Source organism: Vulpes vulpes, chromosome 2 (genome assembly GCF_048418805.1).
Source record: "Vulpes vulpes isolate BD-2025 chromosome 2, VulVul3, whole genome shotgun sequence".
NCBI lineage: Eukaryota > Metazoa > Chordata > Mammalia > Carnivora > Canidae > Vulpes > Vulpes vulpes.
In genome coordinates, this window is record NC_132781.1 from 44237268 (window position 1) to 44256809 (window position 19542).

The 19542-nt window shown below is 36.0% G+C and overlaps 1 protein-coding gene across 1 annotated transcript in view; it reads left to right on the forward strand.

Moving 5' to 3' along the window:
• Positions 1–18835, forward strand: part of CPD (carboxypeptidase D) — a 79317-nt gene extending 60482 nt beyond the window's left edge. Inside the window, exons 12-21 of the mRNA XM_026016312.2 lie at positions 106–429; positions 2207–2402; positions 4904–5039; positions 5904–6035; positions 7248–7343; positions 7475–7539; positions 11762–11893; positions 12620–12805; positions 13092–13191; positions 14728–18835. Of these exons, the coding sequence (XP_025872097.2) occupies positions 106–429; positions 2207–2402; positions 4904–5039; positions 5904–6035; positions 7248–7343; positions 7475–7539; positions 11762–11893; positions 12620–12805; positions 13092–13191; positions 14728–14954 (1594 nt within the window). The 3' untranslated portion in view covers positions 14955–18835. The remainder of the gene's footprint in view (positions 1–105; positions 430–2206; positions 2403–4903; positions 5040–5903; positions 6036–7247; positions 7344–7474; positions 7540–11761; positions 11894–12619; positions 12806–13091; positions 13192–14727) is intronic.
• Positions 18836–19542: the final 707 nt, after the last annotated feature.

The following is a 19542-nucleotide window of genomic DNA, read 5'->3' on the forward strand; positions in this document are numbered from 1 at the left end:
GAGGATTTATCTCAAGGATTCATGTCTCCTCTGAAGACTTCTATTTCCCTGAGGCCTGGGTATTCCCACTGCAGAAGCATGGCTCTGATGTCTCCTTTATTCTAGGTATAATCCAGTTACCAAGAATGTGACGGTCAAGAGCGAAGGTGCTATTCAGGTGAACTTCACACTTGTCCGATCTTCAGCAGATTCAAACAACGAATCAAAGAAAGGAAAGGGGGATAGCACCAACACTGATGATGTCAGTGATCCAACTACTAAAGAGTTTGAGACTTTAATTAAAGACCTTTCAGCTGAGAACGGTTTAGAAGGCCTCATGTTACGATCTTCCTCAATTCTGGCTCTTTATCGATACCATTCATACAAAGACTTATCAGAGTTTCTGAGAGGACTAGTAATGAACTACCCACACATCACAAATCTCACCAAGTAAGTGCCACTCTCTTACTGCTTTTCTTTCTTTCCTTTTTTTAAAGAAATTACATTCAACATAAGCCATGTTGAATGGTTCTTGTAATTTATTTGGGAGCTGCATATAGAGAGAATTGAAGTTTACTTATTTTGAAACAGATACTGCTTAGAGATCTTTCTAACACTGAAACTGGAAATTTTTATGAGGAACATTGGAGGAGAATTACTTTTTAGATTAACAATGGATGATCTGTGCCTCCTGGACATGTAAAATTACTCTTCCTAATGATTACTTTGACTGAATTAAAAATGTTCTCCACTTCTCAGCTATAGATTCATGTCCTGGCTGTAATTTAGTTTATTTGGGGGGGGACAAGGGACAGATTTGGAGCTATGAGCTCACCCATTAGGGAATCATTCTTTTTTTTTTTTTTTTTTTTTTTTACCCAAATAGAAAATTAAAATTAAGCCTGGTTGCTGTCATTTTCTCTAGTCTTTATTCACAGTTGCTATTCCCTGAAAACTTAGGGACAATAGGTGATTGAGGGTCCTGGAAAAATATTCAATACTGGCTTAAGGAAAACTGATGCTGAGCCAGCCTTTAGCTTCACTTTCTGTGTCTTCTCTGCCTCACTTTCACTGTTTCATTATAAATCTTTTTTAGGTCTTGTTATAGTTACTCGAATATTTTCTTGATTTGTTGATACCTATCATTTGCCCATTGAGAGCTGTACTCTGCATTTTTCCCTGAGCTTATAGTTCTCTACTACATACCTAAGGAACATTCTCTAGCCTTTTACGTTTTTACTTTGTTTTTCTTTATTTGTCCTTCTAATTTTATCTAGACATTTAGCTTCTCAAATACTGGTTTATAATATTCCTAGATGCAAAGATTGATATTTACGTTGGCAATACCAATTACCTCTCTTCCTCAACTGATTCATAAATATTTCTGCCCAATTCAGGTTTTAATATTGTCCATTTTAGTGCCATTTAGAGCTTGTAGACTTTCTTATTTTAAAATAAACGAAAAATTTGACATAATTTTTTGTTCTTTTCATTTAAGTTCTAGTTCATTTAAGTTCTTTTTAACCTTCCAATTCAAGATGCACTTTTCAGTTAAATATTTTCCCCCGAATATGCAATACCTGCCAATGGTAAGACACAAGACAGTTTTAGGTGGTCCACGAATGGGCACTAAGCATCATTGAATAGAATTGTGGGAAACCAATAATTTTTCTTTTCTATTAATCCTTCTCAATTTAATACTGATATTTTTTCCCTACATAACTCTTGTAAATCTCCCTTTGTATCAAAGAAACCAGGCCTTAAGTTCAGAGCTCTTGGGCAATCATAGCACTTTAAATGATTTTTCTTACAATACTAGTATTGCATTTATAGTAAAGTATAAAGTGTCTTATTTATATAAATTAATTTACATTCAGAAAGTAGGGTTCTGTACATTTGTATATATGTAAATTTTTTCATAATAAAAAAATGTGAGTGAGTTAATTTAAAAAACATGTTAGCTAAATAGTAGTACAGATTATAGGAGGCAGGGTAAATACTGTGAAGATGGCATGAGAATGACTGAATTCCTAAATTTGATAATATCTTACTTGTATTTGATTTTCTTCGGTCAAGGAAAACTAATTTTCTTAGGGTTTTCTGACATAATGATTCATTCTTTAAAGATTTAAAGGCTTTTCATGTTTGTTTTCATGACTTTTTAAAATATCTGTATGTCAACATTAATATAATACCTGATTACTTCTGACTTTTTGATTTTTGAAAGTTTGGGACAGAGCTCTGAATATCGTCACATTTGGTCCCTTGAAATCTCCAATAAACCCAACATATCTGAGCCTGAAGAACCAAAGATTCGTTTTGTTGCTGGTATCCATGGAAATGCTCCAGTTGGAACTGAACTACTTTTGGCTTTGGCAGAATTTCTCTGCCTAAACTACAAAAAGAATCCAGCTGTTACTCAAGTAAGAGAATAACCTGTTTTGACATGCTTCAGAAGGGGAAAAACGGAGTCATGCATTGAGATTAAGGCACCATTAAAAATTTTTTAGGAGCACCTATCTGGCTTAGTTGGTAGATACCTGTGACTCTTGATCTCAGGGTTGTGAGTTCAAGCCCCACATTGGGCCTAGAACTTACTTTAAAAAAAATTTTTTTTAATTTCCTGTTGAATTTTACACAGAGGCACTTTTAGTGTATTATACATTTTTTTTAAATGGACCATCTTTGGGCAGCCCAGGTGGCTCAGCGGTTTAGCGCCGCATTGAGACCAGGGGATGATCCTAGAGTCCCAGGATCAAGTCCCATGTCGGGCTCCCTGCATGGAGCCTACTTCTCCCTCTGTCTCTGTCTCTCTCTCTGTCTCTCATGAATAAATAAATTTAAAAAAAGAAAAAAAAACTATAAAAATAAGAGGACCGTCTTTGTCTATACTCATTGTTAATAGTGTCTTTCTGTTATATTTCTTTGTGTGTAATTAAGAAGCATAGAAGAAAAAATACTAAAGATTTATATTCAGTCCTTTACTCCTTTAATAGTCAAAGTGCCCTTCTTTACTCACCATTCTGTACATTCTAACTTGAGAGACTTATATTGCTAGGAATACAAGGAGGAAAAACAAATAGTTTTTCTTTTCATGTAAGAAGTTCAAAATTATTGGACATCTTGGCTACTAAGAGATTTTAGAAAAAGCAATATGGCTTTTTCTAAATATGGTTTTGTCTACTTTAGCCACACATGACTACAGAAAAGAACTTTGATCCAGAGAATTGGTCATATATGATTAAGGAACCTAATTCTGTGTTGTCTTAGAGAAAGGAAGTGTGCTCCCTCTAGAGCACTCACTAACTGGCACTGCCTATATATAGACTTTAGGAAAGGGGAAAGGAACTAATACTTGTTTAGTACCTGCATGTGTCAGGTGCTTACACCAAGTACTTTCCATGTATCATAATTTAATCCTCAATTTACGTTATCTCCATTTTATAGATGTGAAAACTGAGACAGAGATAGTTGATAACTTACACAGCTAGTATGTGGTAAAACTGGGGTTTAAACCCAACTGTGTCTCACTCTAAAGTCTGTGCTGTTCTGTTTTACCATACTGCCTCCCTTAAAAGAAATTTGGGAAAAATTTATGTCATGGTTAGGACCGGAAAGTACCTATGGGATTAGGTGAGATGAACTTAAATCAGACTTGATCAAAAATTATTTTACCATTTTCAGCAAAGCAAATTGTATTGATTTCTTAATGTGAGTTGTAAAGAGTATCCAAGGACATTTTTTTTTGTTCTTTTCTTAAAAAATGGGAGAGTAGGATACTGGTTTTCAAGCCTGGCTACACATTAGAAACATTTGGGAAATTTTTAAAAATACCACTACCTGGGCCCCATCCCCAAAGACATCATTATTTCTTTAAAAGCTCCTTAGGTTATTCTAATGTTTGGCCACATTGCTACCTACTGATACTGTGGTTATAAGACACTATATGTCCTAGGTAAAACACCTACCAGGAATTTCAAAACTTCTAGTTTATGAGAATTTGCCTCACTGGTCTAATTAGGCTTGAACTACTAATCTTACTCTAGAGATTTGTTTTGAGATGAGGATCAGAATTATTTGGCAAGTTTAAGGAAGTATACACATACCTCGAAATCTGTAGTGAAATCCAAGCATGTACACTTTAGAAAAAAATATCTCTGCCAGGGGAGAAAGTTAAGAACCAATGAATTTAGGGTCTCCAATATTTTCAATCTATAGATTATTTTAACAGAATAAATAAGTCAGAGATCACTTATTCTGATTTACTATCATAAACATACAGGATAAAGTATATAACAAGTTAGTTCATGCCACATATGTAGATATTGATGCCTATGGACTGTCTGGAGGAGAAATTATTATGAGTAAGACAAATATTCTACTCCACTTTGCTATGCTGATTTCAACTCTCCTGTCTCATTGTTTCCAGACATAGACTGCTGTTTGTTAGATTATGCATTCCAGTTTTTAATTTGGAAAATGTAGTCTAACTATTATTATTGGTTTCAGCCAATGGTTGGCAAACGTTTTCTATAAAGGGACATATAGTATATAATTTAGGCTTTGTGAGACTGTTGTTCTGTGTTGCAACTATTCAATTCTGCCATTACAGCACAAAAATAGTCATATGAATGGGCATGGCTGTGTGCCAATAAAACTTTATTTACTATAGCAAGCAGCCAGCTGGATTTAGCCTGCAGACAGTGGTTTCGGACCCCTTTGTAAGTCATCAGGAGGTCTCTGGGAATGTTTGTTATGCAGTAGTTCTTCATTTCTTTTTAAATTTTTTTGGAACAATAGCGAATTTTCTATTTGTTTTCCTACCTTTTAAGTCTGTTTAAAACAATAAAGACTTTCTGTTTGAGGCATGGGAGGGTATCTTATGATTCTACATAGGGCTAACTGATTTTTGTTTCTGTTTTAGCTGGTTGACAGGACTAGAATTGTGATTGTCCCTTCTCTAAATCCAGATGGGCGAGAGAGGGCACAAGAGAAAGACTGTACTTCAAAGAGAGGACAAACAAATGCTCATGGCAAAGACTTGGATACAGACTTCACAAGTAAGCCTAATTTGCAGCTAACTTTATTTTTCTTTACTAGGAGATTGGTAGATTGTGTAGATGAGTAATTGGTTTACTTTTATGTAATATGTATAATGTATAAATGACAAGCTAGAAACTTGTCCAGTTTTTCTCCTTTATCATTTACAAAAGTAATTCAAGTTTTTTCTTAGAAATTCTATCAATAATATTGGAGGAGTTCCATTACTAGTCATATGGATATTTATATTTTCTCTCCCCCCCATATATGTGTACACACATACACACGGTGTATGTGTGTATTGATTTGAAGGAGCCTTTCTTACTGACTCAAATAGGATCATCAATTATACATATTATTCTGCGACATTTTTCATTGAGTACATCACTGATATCTTTCCATTTCCAATATTTATAGATCACTAACATATTCTTATTAATGGCATCTTAGTATGCTGTTAATGTATGGCAATACTCTAGGTTCCTCAACAATTTTCCTACTAACGGACATTTAGTTTCTTTTTAATTTTTTGCTCTTGCAAACAGCACTACAGAAAACATTCTGATTTAGAAAAATCTTATTTTCTTTCAAAGACGATTATTTTTTAAAAGAGGTTATATCCATCCCTTTTTGTTTCCAGTAATAGCATTCTTAGATTTGCATTAACCTTACACATCATCTGAAATATGTAAAACTCAAAATAATCTATCTTCCAGAGTGTATCCTTTGTGCTATTGAGATAGTGGCTTATGGAATAATAAAGTGTTTATATACAGATTTTTTAAGTTAGCCTCTGATTGTGTTCTTGTAGAGAATATTTTCTTAGCTATTCATACTAAAATTTTAAAACTTAATATTTTATATTCAACTTTTGTATTTTTTAGATAATGCCTCCCAGCCTGAAACTAAAGCCATCATTGAAAATTTGATTCAAAAACAAGACTTCAGTCTTTCTGTTGCTTTAGATGGTGGTTCAGTGCTGGTCACATACCCATATGACAAACCAGTACAAACAGGTATGTAGAATGTTAGTTTATGTATATACTATTCAAGATTAGGTAGGAAATTCCAATTAGGTAATGTCCCTTCTAAATTTTTTTTTTTAAGATTTTATTTATTTATTCATGAGAGACACAGAGAGAGAGAGAGAGGCAGAGACACAGGCAGAGGGAGAAGCAGGCTCCATGCAGGAAACCCTGTGGGACTTGATCCTGGGACTCCAGGCTCACACCCTAAGCCAAAGGCAGACGCTCAATCACTGAGCCACCCAGGCATCCCCTAAAATTTTTTAAAAATAGTGAGCATTTGAGCACACTCCATGAGCAAATAACCAACCTAGGAAGATTGTACATATAACTTAGTTACTTGGAGGGGAGAGGTCAGATCTAATAATAGGCTAGTTTTATTGAGTGTAGCCATCTTATCACATTTGTTCATTTTAGTTCACAAACATTTTTTTGAACAACTATTATGTCTGTAGACATTGGGAATATGAAAATGAATAAGATACATTGCCTGCCTCAAGAAACTCATTCTGATATGTAACCAAATATTAATAAAATAGAATTGCCCTCCCCTGGTTTAACCCTGACTGCCTAACTGGTTGCACTTAAGAGGAGATTAACAATTTCTTGTTGAATCTCTCTGGGACCATTGTATATGGAGGTAGTTTGTGTTGTTTTCAATGTAGCTTATAAAAATCTTGTTATTAGACCACAGTTGCCGTCGGGATCCCTGGGTGGCGCAGCGGTTTGGCGCCTGCCTTTGGCCCAGGGCGCGATCCTGGAGACCTGGGATCGAATCCCACGTCAGGCTCCCGGTGCATGGAGCCTGCTTCTCCCTCTGCCTGTGTCTCTGCCTCTCTCTCTCTCTCTCTCTCTCTGACTATCATAAATAAATAAAAATTAAAAAAAATTATAAAAAAAAAAAAAAAAGACCACAGTTGCCGTAAAATGTAGTAAAACATACCAAAACTAGTTTGTATTTTAGTGAGGTAGCCTCTTGTATAAACTAAACATTTATACCTTTTAATATAAGGAAGATGCATGTCTTCTTTGTCTGATTATCCTGGGCTAAACAGAACCATGTGGTTAATTATAATAACTCCTTGATAAACCTCAGTGAGGCACAAGATTTACTAGGAGAGAAAGATGCCTTTGTATCCATGAAGTTGAGCTTAGAGTAAAATCTTATAGACTTCTCCAACTTCTGAATTTTTCTTTTTATAGTGGAAAACAAAGAAACTCTGAAGCATTTGGCATCTCTTTATGCAAATAACCATCCATCCATGCACATGGGGCAGCCCAGTTGCCCAAACAAATCAGGTGGGTAAAAAAAAAAAAAAAAAAATCAGGTGGGTATTTTCTGTGTCCTTTGTTATTGTTGCTGCTTTCTGGGATAGAGAGTGTCTGACCTTAAGGTCTTGCTGATCTTCTATCTCTCAATACTTTTATAGATGAAAATATTCCAGGAGGCGTAATGCGTGGAGCAGAATGGCATAGTCACCTGGGCAGCATGAAGGTATGCTCTGTAGAATACAGTGAAAATAGATCTATAATTATTGACCATTGAGTGACAGAATAGGCGACTTTTCTGATATAATTCAAGTGAATGGCATCTGTTTCATGGCTTTCTTGACAAGACAGTCCTCAACCTCTGACAGCATTTGTTTTTTGCCATTGTAATCATTTTTAATTGTACAGTACAGTGACATTAGTTACACTTCAGTGCTGTGCAACCATCACCATTCTAAACCATCTATTTCCAAAGCTTCTTTATCACCCCAAACAGAAATTCCACATCCACTAAGCAATTATTCCTGATTCCACTGGTAACCCCCAACTCCTGGTAACCTCTCTACTTTCTATCTCTATGTTTTTGCCTATTCTAGATACTTCTTGTAAGTGGAATCATACAATATTATGATATTTGTCCTTTTGTGCCTGGCTTCTTCACTTAGCATAATGTTTCCAGGGTTCATCTATTTTGTTAGCCTGTGCCAGTACTCCATTTTTTTTAAGGCTAAATAATGTTCTGTTGTATGTATAACAGTTCATCTGTTGCTGGACACTGAAGTTGTTTCTACCCTTGGCTATTGAGAATAACATGCAGTGAACATTTGTGTACAACTGTAAGTTTGAACCCTTGTTTTCAGTTCTCTGGGATATGTATCTGGCTGTGGAATTGCTGGTCATGTCCTAATTCTGTTTAACTTTTTGAGGAAGCGCCAAACCGTTTTTCACAGCAGCTTAACTGCTTTACATTCACACCAACAATGTATGAGGGTTCCAATTTCTCCACATCCTCATCAACACTTGTTATTTTCCTTTTTCTAAAAAAATTATTAGCTATCTGAACAGGTGTGAAGTGGTACTTCATTGTAGTTTTGATTTGCGTTTCCCTGAACTAATAGGGTTGAGCATCTTTTCATATGCTTATTGACCATTTGTATATTTTCTTTGGAGAAATGTCTGTTTCTCCATTGCCTGTTTTTTTTTTTTTTAATTTTTATTTATTTATGATAGTCACACACAGAGAGAGAGGCAGAGACACAGGCAGAGGGAGAAGCAGGCTCCATGCACTGGGAGCCCGACATGGGATTCGATCCCGGGTCTCCAGGATCGCGCCCTGGGCCAAAGGCAGGCACCAAACCGCTGCGCCACCCAGGGATCCCTGTTTTGTTACTTTTTTATTCCATTGCCTATTTTTATTTTTTATTTTTTAAAAAAGATTTTATTTATTTATTTGAGAGAGAGAATGAACAGGGAGAGTGGCAGAGAGAGGGAGAAGCAGACTCCCAACTGAGCAGGAAGCCCAAAGTGGGGCTTGATCATGACCTGATCTGAAGGCAGTTGCTTAGCCCACTGAGCCATCCAGACACCCTCTATTGCCTATTTTTAAATTGGGTTGCTTGTCTTTTTGTTGTTGCTGGGTTATAAGAATTCTTTATATATTTTAGGTGCTATACTTGTCATTTACATATTTGGATCAAACACTTATCATTTTGTTTGATTTGCCAGTAGTTTCTCCCATTATGTAGGGTTGTCATTTCAGTTTCTTAGTGATGCCCTTTGATGCACAAAAGGTTTTAATTTTGATGAAGTCAGATTTATCTGTTTTTTCTTTTGCTGCTCATGCTCTTGTTGTCATATCTAAGGATTCATAGCCAAATTTAAGGTCATGATGATTTATCGCTATGTTTTCTTCTATGAGTTTTATGGATTTAGGTCTTGTATATAGGTCATTGATACATCTTAGGTTGATTTTTGTATGTAATGGGAAGTAGGAGTTCAACTTCATTTTTTTGCATATAGAAATCTAACTGTCCAAGTACCGTGTATTGAAAAGACTATTCTTTCCCCCATTGAATGGTCTTGGCACCCTTGTCAGAAATCAATTGATGTATGGGTTTATTTTTAGACTCTCATTCTATTTCATTGGCCTTTATGTCTATTCTTCTCCCAGCTTTTCTCACTGTTTTGATTTGCTGCGGCTTTGTAGTAAATTTTGAAATTAGTAAATGTGATTACTCCAACCTTTTTATTTTTCAAGGTTGTTTTTGTCTATTCAAGATCCTTGCAATTCCATTTGAATTGATGATTGGCTGGCTGGCTTGCTTGCTTGCTTGCTTGCTTGCACTTACTATTGGAATTTTGTTAAGGGTTGTGTTAAGTGTGTAGATCACTTTGGGTTATATAGACATCTCATTAGTATTGTTTTCCTATTCATGAACACAGTTACGTCTTTCTATTTACTTAGATCTTCTTTATATTCTTTCTGATATTATTTTAATTGGTTGTCCATACACTTCAAATTAGTAAGAAGTTGTTAGCAGGTAGGTGGTTGCTAATCATTTCATTAACATGTGCAACTAGAAATTTGGCCTCATCCTCATCTCTGCCTGCTTTCCGTCCTTTTTTTTACTAAGAAGTTGCTATATGTGAGGTACTTTGCTATGCTATTGATAAATGAAACATATTTCCTATCCTATTGTACAAATAACTATGTTACAGAATTAATTGATTTGATCTCAGAGAGAGCAACTCTCAGGTGCCATAAGAAACTAAAGACATAGACCTGCCCTACGACCCAGCAATTGCACTGCTGGGGATTTACCCCAAAGATGCAGATGCAATGAAACGCCGGGACACCTGCACCCCGATGTTTCTAGCAGCAATGTCCACAATAGCCAAGCTGTGGAAGGAGCCTCGGTGTCCATCGGAAGATGAATGGATAAAGAAGATGTGGTTTATGTATACAATGGAATATTACTCAGCCATGAGAAATGACAAATACCCACCATTTGCTTTCCACGTCGGTGGATGGAACTGGAGGGTATTATGCTGAGTGAAATAAGTCAATCGGAGAAGGACAAACATTATATGGTCTCATTCATTTGGGGAATATAAATAATAGTGAAAGGGAATAGAAGGGAAGGGAGAAGAAATGGGTAGGAAATATCAGAAAGGGAGACAGAACATGAAGACTCCTAACTCTGGGAAACAAACTAGGGGTGGTGGAATGGGAGAAGGGCGGGGGGTGGGGTTGAATGGGTGACGGGCACTGAGGGGGGCACTTGACAGGGTGAGCACTGGGTGTTATTCTGTATGTTGGCAAATTGAACACCAATAAAAAATAAATTTATTATTAAAAAATAAAAGAAAAAAGATTACACCTCGTCAGAGATGTGGTCTTCTCTTCATAGAATAAATGGTATTTGGGATGCAGAGATGGTGAAGCAGAACATTCCAGAAAGAGGAAGCAGTATGGACAGAGGTCAATAAGCAGTCTAGTTTAGTTAGAACAGGAGGTGTAATGGAGAGCAGCAGAAGACAAGAATGGAAAGAGAGTTTGAATCTCTGAACACTTGTTTAGTAAGGAATGGGAAGCCATTGAGAGTTTTGAGCAGGTATATAGTAACATGATCGGAACTGTGCTATGGAAACATTAATCTCTCGGCAATAGGAGATTATTTGGAGGGAGAGGCCATGGCACAGGGACACTGGTGTAGAGTAGCATAGACAATAAATAGTGAGGGCCTGAGCTAGGATGGTGACAGTGGGAGCGGAATCAAGGGATGAAGTTTCAGAAATATTTGCAGATGTGGAATTGATAGGATTTAGCAAATTATGGATGATAGTGAGAAACTCAAGTCAAAAACAACAGATTTCATGTCTGCATGAGAACATGAGTTAATACCATTAACTGAATAAGGAAAAAGAACAGATTTGAGGGGGGAAAGGTGGTAAGTTCAGTTTTGGAACCTGTCCACACAAGCAGTTCCTGTGCTTGGAGAATTGCTTTATGGTAAGCAGTGGCTGCTGTCACCAGCAGGGTGAAGGTATCTGAGGGCAAGTGCTTGTGCTTCTGCCTCCAGGCTCCAACAACAGCTGTGAAGTTATGGAGTTAAGAAGGAAGCTGGCCGTCTCCATGCACTTATTTATTCACTCATTCATTCAAAAAACCCTAACAAGCCCCCTCTACCTGCCAGGTGCCATAGCAAGCACTGGAGATGCAGAAATGAATTAGACCTAGTCCCTAGTCTCAAGGACTCTATTCACAACAGCTATGGTTGTGACTGATTATAGTACTGAGTGGTTTATTCAGATTTGCTATTAAATGCTTTACAGACTCTTTGTTTATACCACCTAGGTTTTCTTTCTTTTCTGTTGGATCACAAAACCTCATTCTTACATTTATGTATTAATTTTTCTATATTTGTTTTTGAATTTTTGTATTCCAGGATTATAGTGTTACCTATGGTCACTGTCCGGAAATCACAGTATACACAAGCTGCTGCTACTTCCCTAGTGCAGCACAACTGCCTTCCTTGTGGGCAGAAAACAAGAAGTCTCTTCTTAGCATGTTGGTTGAGGTGAGCCTTTTCCTTTTAGCTAAAAGCAGATTTCACTCCCAGGAATATGTTCAATAAAAAGCTTTATCAAAGCATTTTCTTAATGGTTTACTAATAACTTATTTATTTTATTTATTTTAATTTTTTTTAATTTATGATAGTCACACACACAGAGAGAGAAAGAGAGAGGCAGAGACACAGGCAGAGGGAGAAGCAGGCTCCATGCACCGGGAGCCCGATGTGAGATTCGATCCCAGGTCTCCAGGATCGCGCCCTGGACTAAAGGCAGGCGCCAAACCGCTGCGCCACCCAGGGATCCCTATTTTAAACATATATAGAGAAAGAGTTTTGTTGAATTTATATCATCTAATAGGTGCCATGATTTCACATATCTGAAATCTGCTGTAATTGAGGTCATTTAACCCTGTGAGATGTTGCATATTTTTTCATTTGAATATCATGCAGAGATAGTGTACTGTGGTGGAAAGTAAATCTTCAGGACATTAGAAGTAGGTCCTAACACTTGAGGCTTTGACCGTGTCAGAGTTCTCTTTTCTTTATTTCATCTCTATGCTCTAAAGTAGGGAAGGAGTAGTGAATAAGGCCAGAGTCAGTGGGGAAGAACCCACAAGCCAGTTTTGTGGGGAGTTTGTTGTTGCTCTGTTTGTGTATTGTTTTTGTTGTGCCACCAGCTATTGCCTCGAGGATATCTGGGAACATAAATTTATATTTTGAATATTTTTTCAGGTTCACAAGGGAGTCCATGGTTTTGTTAAAGATAAGACTGGAAAACCGATTTCTAAAGCAGTCATTGTACTCAATGAAGGAATAAAGGTGCACACAAAAGAAGGAGGCTATTTCCACGTGCTGTTGGCCCCAGGCGTCCATAACATCAATGCCATTGCTGATGGGTATCAGCAACAACATTCCCAGGTCAGAAACTCAGATTTAGTAGTACCATATGAATTCTCATTCTTAATAGCACTTCTATTTTGAAACTTGTGAGGAAAAAAGAAATAAAATGTACAACTAACTCTTGATTATGATACTTTTGTTATCATAATCTTCAGCAAGAACAGGGAAATTTTTACAGCATTTTGTATACTTCCAAGGACAGTGACTCATCTCCTTGGTGTGGTAGAAAGGCTTTAGGAATATTCTTGGGATATAATATACCTTAAGTAAACTTTGTCATAATTCTTGCACTTTATCTCTCTAGGTCTTTGTGCATCATGATGCAGCTAGTTCTGTGGTAATAGTCTTTGACACGGATAACCGGATATTTGGGTTGCCAAGGGAGCTTGTAGTAACTGTATCAGGTAAAGAAATTTAATTTTTTAGTAGTTGAAGCTAAAACCGGTTCTGTTCCTGAAACCAATATTATACTATATGTTAACTGACTAGAATTTAAAGAAAAATTTGAAAAAATAAAAAAACCAGTTCTGACATTTCAGTTTGAGAGTAGATTGCCTCCCCAATCACCTGAAGCTAATCACTTTTCTTCTAATATCTCCTTATCTAAACACTTTTTGGATTTTCCTGGAACACTGGTCTCCCATACATTCTCATGGCTTGCTCCTTCATATTTTGAAGTCTGTACTCAAAATGTCATCTCCACAGAGAGGTTTTCCCTGATCACCCTAGCTAAAATAGCACCCTAGTCACTCCACTCCACTTTTTTTATTATAGCACTTATTATACCACTTGACATTGTATTATATATTTAGTCATTTACCTGTCTATATTTGATCTTTCCCACTAAAATATAAACACCCTGAGAGAACAGGGAGTTTATCTACATCTCTAGCATCTAGGACTGCGGCTGGCATGTAGTGGGTCTTAATGAAGAGTTGTTGATTGAATGAATCATTTGCTTTACATTAAGATCATAAATCCTTTGGATTTCGACTTGTATTCTATTTTTTTAAGATCATGGAGGAAGTATTTGTTTTCTCCAGGATTAATATGTGCCATAGCTTGAATTACTGAAAGAAAGGAAAAAAGAAGTGTGGTAAAATAATAAATACTCTGCTGTGTATATATATATATATATATATATTTTTTTTTTTTTTTTTTTTTTTTTTTTTGACAGAGAACCTTGGTTCCTTTCTAAGTGTAATTTGGACTTGACACAAAATAACCAAGTTTTACTATACGGTCTGTGGGGGAGAGAGTTTCAGTTAATAAACAGTGGTGTATTGGAACTACGGTCAAATCATAGAGTCTATTGTGGAGCGTTTAAAGTAAAGAGTTATCAGCTTGAACTAGATAAAATGTGAATAACTTAGTCGTTAGAAGCATAGGAGCTAGGAGTCAGCAATGGTTTAAGTCTGGCTTCCCATCTATTTGCTTCAATGAACTTAATTTTTATTATGAATTTATTACTATTTTCTTATATTAAGACTCTTACTTCAATAACCCATGTATAAATATGTTAAATAAATGAGGGGTTTGGGATGAGGTAAAATTTACTGGAAAAGATCAGTAGAAGTCAACCGATATAGAGCCAGTGTAGAACAGTAGACAGTTTGATTTCATTGTGGTAAAAGAAAAATATGCATATGCATACACTAAGAAAGCTCTGGAAAAATATTCATGAGAGCTGTGAAAAATGATCTCTGGTTAATAGAGATATGATATGGAATTTTGGTTTGGGGTTTTAGTATTTTTGCTTATCTGTATTTTTCTAATTTTGCATAGTATGCATGTACTGCCTGTGTAATAATAAAATGTTGCTTCTAAGTGCATGAAATGAAGACAAATAAATAAAAGGCATACATAAAAGGTGTCATTGTAAGCAGCGTATTTATATTCTGAAAGTGGGACACCACTTATATGGTGATTTTGTTTGGCAGGTGCCACCATGTCAGCATTGATACTAACAGCTTGCATTATTTGGTGCATCTGCTCAATCAAGTCTAACAGACACAAGGATGGCTTTCATCGGCTCAGGCAGCACCATGATGAGTATGAAGATGAAATTCGCATGATGTCAACAGGCTCCAAGAAGTCCCTCTTAAGCCATGAGTTCCAGGATGAAACGGACACTGAAGAGGAAACGTTATATTCTAGCAAACATTGAAACACAGACTTCACATATCTCCCAGCATAAATACCAAGCAAAATTACAGTTCCTTTTGGGAGACACACTGCATTAAGAAGAGACTCTCTTGCTTCTTCAAAGAGCTTTGGGAAGTTAACTTGCTAAATTTGTATTCTCTGTGAATTTGGCTGGCAGTTTTGAACTTCCCCTCCTTTAAGTACTCTTACCTTTAAAAAAAAGAAAAAAAAAGGTCTGCTTTCTATTTATGCAGCGATGGGACAGCCACTTTGTTTTTCTTTTTAATTTAAGATGAGCTGTTTGGAGCTTATGTTATAACTGCATAAAGCCAACTAGTGGATGTTATATATTGCACATCAAGTGTTTACTAGTGGCTTTAGTTTTTTTTTTTTTTTTCTTCTTTATTTTAAATGGCCAAAAGAATCCAGAAACATTTAGGCAGGGACAGCAGTCAGAATCTGACATAAAGCTTTAAAAACTCAAGGCTTTCTCAGCCTACTGAAAAGTACTTTTCTCTAGTTACTAAATAGCTGGAGTTTCTCTTATTATTCAGGTTTAATGAAGGCTGAATTAATTTTTAAATATATATAACATTAGGAAATGAATAAATGGGCTTCCGCATTTGGCTTTCTACTTTTTCCAAGGTTAGACCAGAACTGGTGGGCTATGCTCTAAGCAGGATTTCACTACCTCTCTTGTAAGGTTTAGCAGAGTTCTAAATACCCTCATTTTAAGGGAGAACTTGTTGACTTTGTTGTAAAAGATCTAAATGTCCATTTGAATAGAACTGAGAGGGAGATCTACCAAAAGCTAAAACTTGTGTTGCATATCTTTCAACTTGGTAAAATCCCACAGGTGCTGCTGCTTTTAATCTGTGAAGCACTAGTTTATTCTAGAATACCTAATTCTTTAATACTTTCTAAATTTGAACCTTTTTCTGTATTGTACACTTATGGCTCTCAGATGATCCAGCAATGTACAAGATCTGAATTCTACTGAAAATATCTGGAAGTGTGGAAGAGACCTACTTGCACATTCTTTAACTGACATTTGAACACAAAATATCTACAGTTCATGTTCCAGTTCAAGCCTATGGATATCCTACTGTTATTCAAATAGTTTGGCCAGTCTTACTCATATATAAGCCTCTGCAAGTGATTGGGTTCTTTGTCCTAATGTTTCACTTGACAGTCTCTTTTTGATCAACCAGGTTTTTTTTTAAAGTTCAATTGAAAGCATTTAAATATGGCTCCCTCCATTAAAAAAAAAGTAAACTATGGACTGCCGTGTACTATAACACTGTAGTGAGAAAGTATCATCTTCACTGCCACTCAGGTTATTGCAAAGACCTGAAAGATTTGCATTTTACTGTGTCTATCATATCATGCTATTCAATGAAATTGATGCTTTTTTAAAGTCTGAATCTTACCAATGATCTAATGGTTTAATACCTTTGAATGTTTTTAATGGCCAAGTTGCTGCTGAATTTGTACTAAATCAGGGGATCAAAATATTGCTCTCATCTTTTCGAATTGTATTCTATACCCATTAATGTATCAATCATCCCAAAGCCTTCATATGGAGTGGTTTACTATCCATGTAGGTCATTCCGAGTTTCCAAAGTGGCTTTATATAAAGAGATTTGGTTTGGCAGGAATAATGAGGTCATGACATTTGTTAGTGAGTATCTGTGATAAATTTGGGTGGTTCAAATGATATTAATGATATTAATCCTATTGTTAACAACTCTAAATTTTTAGCCCTTGCCACCCATTCTCACCCCACCACATACACATCTAATACTTAATGAAAGATTTATTGGTCTTCTAATAAAACTTTATATTTTCTTTAGGGGGGTGATGTGGTGGCATTGCTCTTTTTAGCTTTACTTTCAAGAGTGTAAAGTCAAAACTAACAAAGGGCCAATGAGTGGCTTGCCCTGCTTGGGACATTGCAGGTAGAAATGAAACAAAATTGATGTGACAGCCTTTACTTTATTAGCATTGGTCTTCACTAGAGGGTGCCTTTTAAATTCATTTCTCCTTTGAATTAAACATGTCTTAAACTGTTCATCACAGTGGCTGGAGTCCATGCCTTTTAAGCATGTATAAAATTTCTTTAGAAATGAACATACAAATAGTTCTTTTAGTAATTTTTCCTGAAAATAAGACCAAATTCTGCTATGAATCTTGAATCTTTAATGAATTTCTAAATAATGCATTGCTCTGGAAAATAAGATCTTCTCAGCCTGTGTTAGCTATGAACATGAATGTATAGGATCATGACTACTAAGATTGTGTTATCAGCCCTGCTTTGTCTTTTATTTGTGGATCTAATCTTAGACCACATTAACTGCTTAAGGCATTGAAGCCATATGGAATGGGGAATGCATTTCTTCAGTGTTTCTCCTATAGACTTTTCATTTCCTTGGAGTCATGGAGGCAAGTAAGTATCACAGTATTAAGAAATTTGCCCAAATCTGAGTTGTGCCTTTCTTTACTCACAAGGCATGTTTTTTGTCCTGGTGATCAGTTTGTAAGCCTTTTTCCCTCCCAGCTCCTTAATAAAAGCAAAGTGATCAAGTAGGTAATTTTCAAAGTGTCTGCCTGTGTAAATGTACTTGTACTGTTTATGCAGTTCAATAAGATAAACCCAAGTTAATTCCAGATGGAGAGCCTTTTGGTTTTGATGTATTTTGCTGAACACTTGCATAGTGTTAGGGATCCCGTCCAGTTGAGGAATGCTTGCAATTCTCATTGGAGGGAATTTGTTTTGGGACTTTGTCATCCTCCAGAAAGGAAACATAATGTATATTTGGCCCAGTGTGATTGATTGGTTAATCTTTAGTAACTTTCACCTGAATAGGATTTGCTGAATTAATGAATATTGAACTTAAAAATAATTACAAATTGACAAATAAATAAAAGGTAGTCCTTATGCCTGAGCTTATTGTGTTTCTGAGCTAATACCAGGTTAGTAACCATGATCTGCTCCTCCATTTCAGCTTATTCTCAATAGTAAATAGTTTTCTCTTCTTGTTGCCAGAAATGCACCTATGCCAGGTTTTGTCCCTGCTGTATTAAAGCTTCTTGGCTATGAATGCTGTAATGATGCCCCACCCATGGTTCTCTGGTAGAATTGTTTTTAACAATAACAACTTTATTGTTACTACAAAAAATTCTACTGTGGTTGATGTTCAGTGACTTTCTACCTAGCAACTTTTTGGTAACTCTTTTGAGTTTCTGATTTAACTACAGCAGATTCTTTGGGGTGATTAGGGCCCTTGATTAATGTCAACTAAACTTGGATTTCCAGTTTATAAAGAAATATCTCCCAACACCCATTTCTCCAACCTTTAGCAATAATTAATTTTCCACTTGATTTTCAGAATATTGTCCTAGTTGATTTTGATTAGATAGAACATATTATGAAATTTGAAAATAGGCTACCATTTTAAGGCAATTGGATATAAATTATGTAAATATGTATGATTATAGTTTTTATAAATGGCATCACATAAATGTACTAGTGACATTCTATGCTAGCCATACTGCAGATTTTCTGGAGGTATGACCCAATGGTATTTTTTTATGCTCAGAATAAAAATCAACTTTACACCTCTCCATTTTTTCAGAGTGACATTCCAGGCTCCAGAACAAGTCTATAGCTATTTATATGAGATGCCCAACACTCATTCATCTCAAGTACTTCAGTCTTTCGTTTATTTCATGCACTGTGCCTTCAAAATGAAATTTTAAAAGGGACTTTAAATGAAGTTGAATAGTAGTTTTAAAAAGTCAATCTGTGTAATTTATGTGAAATCTAATTGTAATGAGGTCCTTTCTGTTTTTTATATGTAAACAGATCTAATCCTGTATAAAAGTTATTTTATGCTGTTTGTCTTTCTTTGTGTTTTGTCTCAATCTTTTTTCAAAAGCAATGGACCAGAAAAAATTATTGTCCGATTAGAAAGTTACGTATTTGGTTTTTCTACCTATACTAGAAAGAAAATAGTACCCAGCTAGGAATATACAGTATCACCTGTAGAGTGTTTTTGTCTTCATGAATTGACTCAAAGCCGTTTCTGAAATAATCGCATCATATAGCAGCCACAGTCCTTTTGTTTGTGGCTCAGCTAGATTGATGTATGTCCAATCACTCCACAATAAACACCATAAAACTGGCCATTGAAAAATTTATGTATGCATTTCAAACTGGTTTGTTAAAAATGTTGTCCTTTTTCCAAATAAGCCACATTCTATAATGTGTCCTGCCACTTTAGGCACAGTAGTGATGAATTCACCAACCCCTTTCATTTAGCAATGATTTGTTGATACTGGTGGCTCAATAGGAATAGGGAAATCGAAATTACATAAAAAGATGGGCTCTGCTGACAAGGAACTCATAGTCCAGACCAGAGAAATAGAAATGAGAATAACTGGACACCTGGGTGGCTCAGCGGTTGAACGTCTGCCTTCAGCTCAGGGCATAATCCTGGAGTCCTGGGATCGAGTCCCACATCAGGCTCCCTGCATGGAGCCTGCTTCTCCCTCTGCCTATGTCTCTGTGTGTCTCTCATGAATACATAAATAAAAATCTTTTTAAAAAA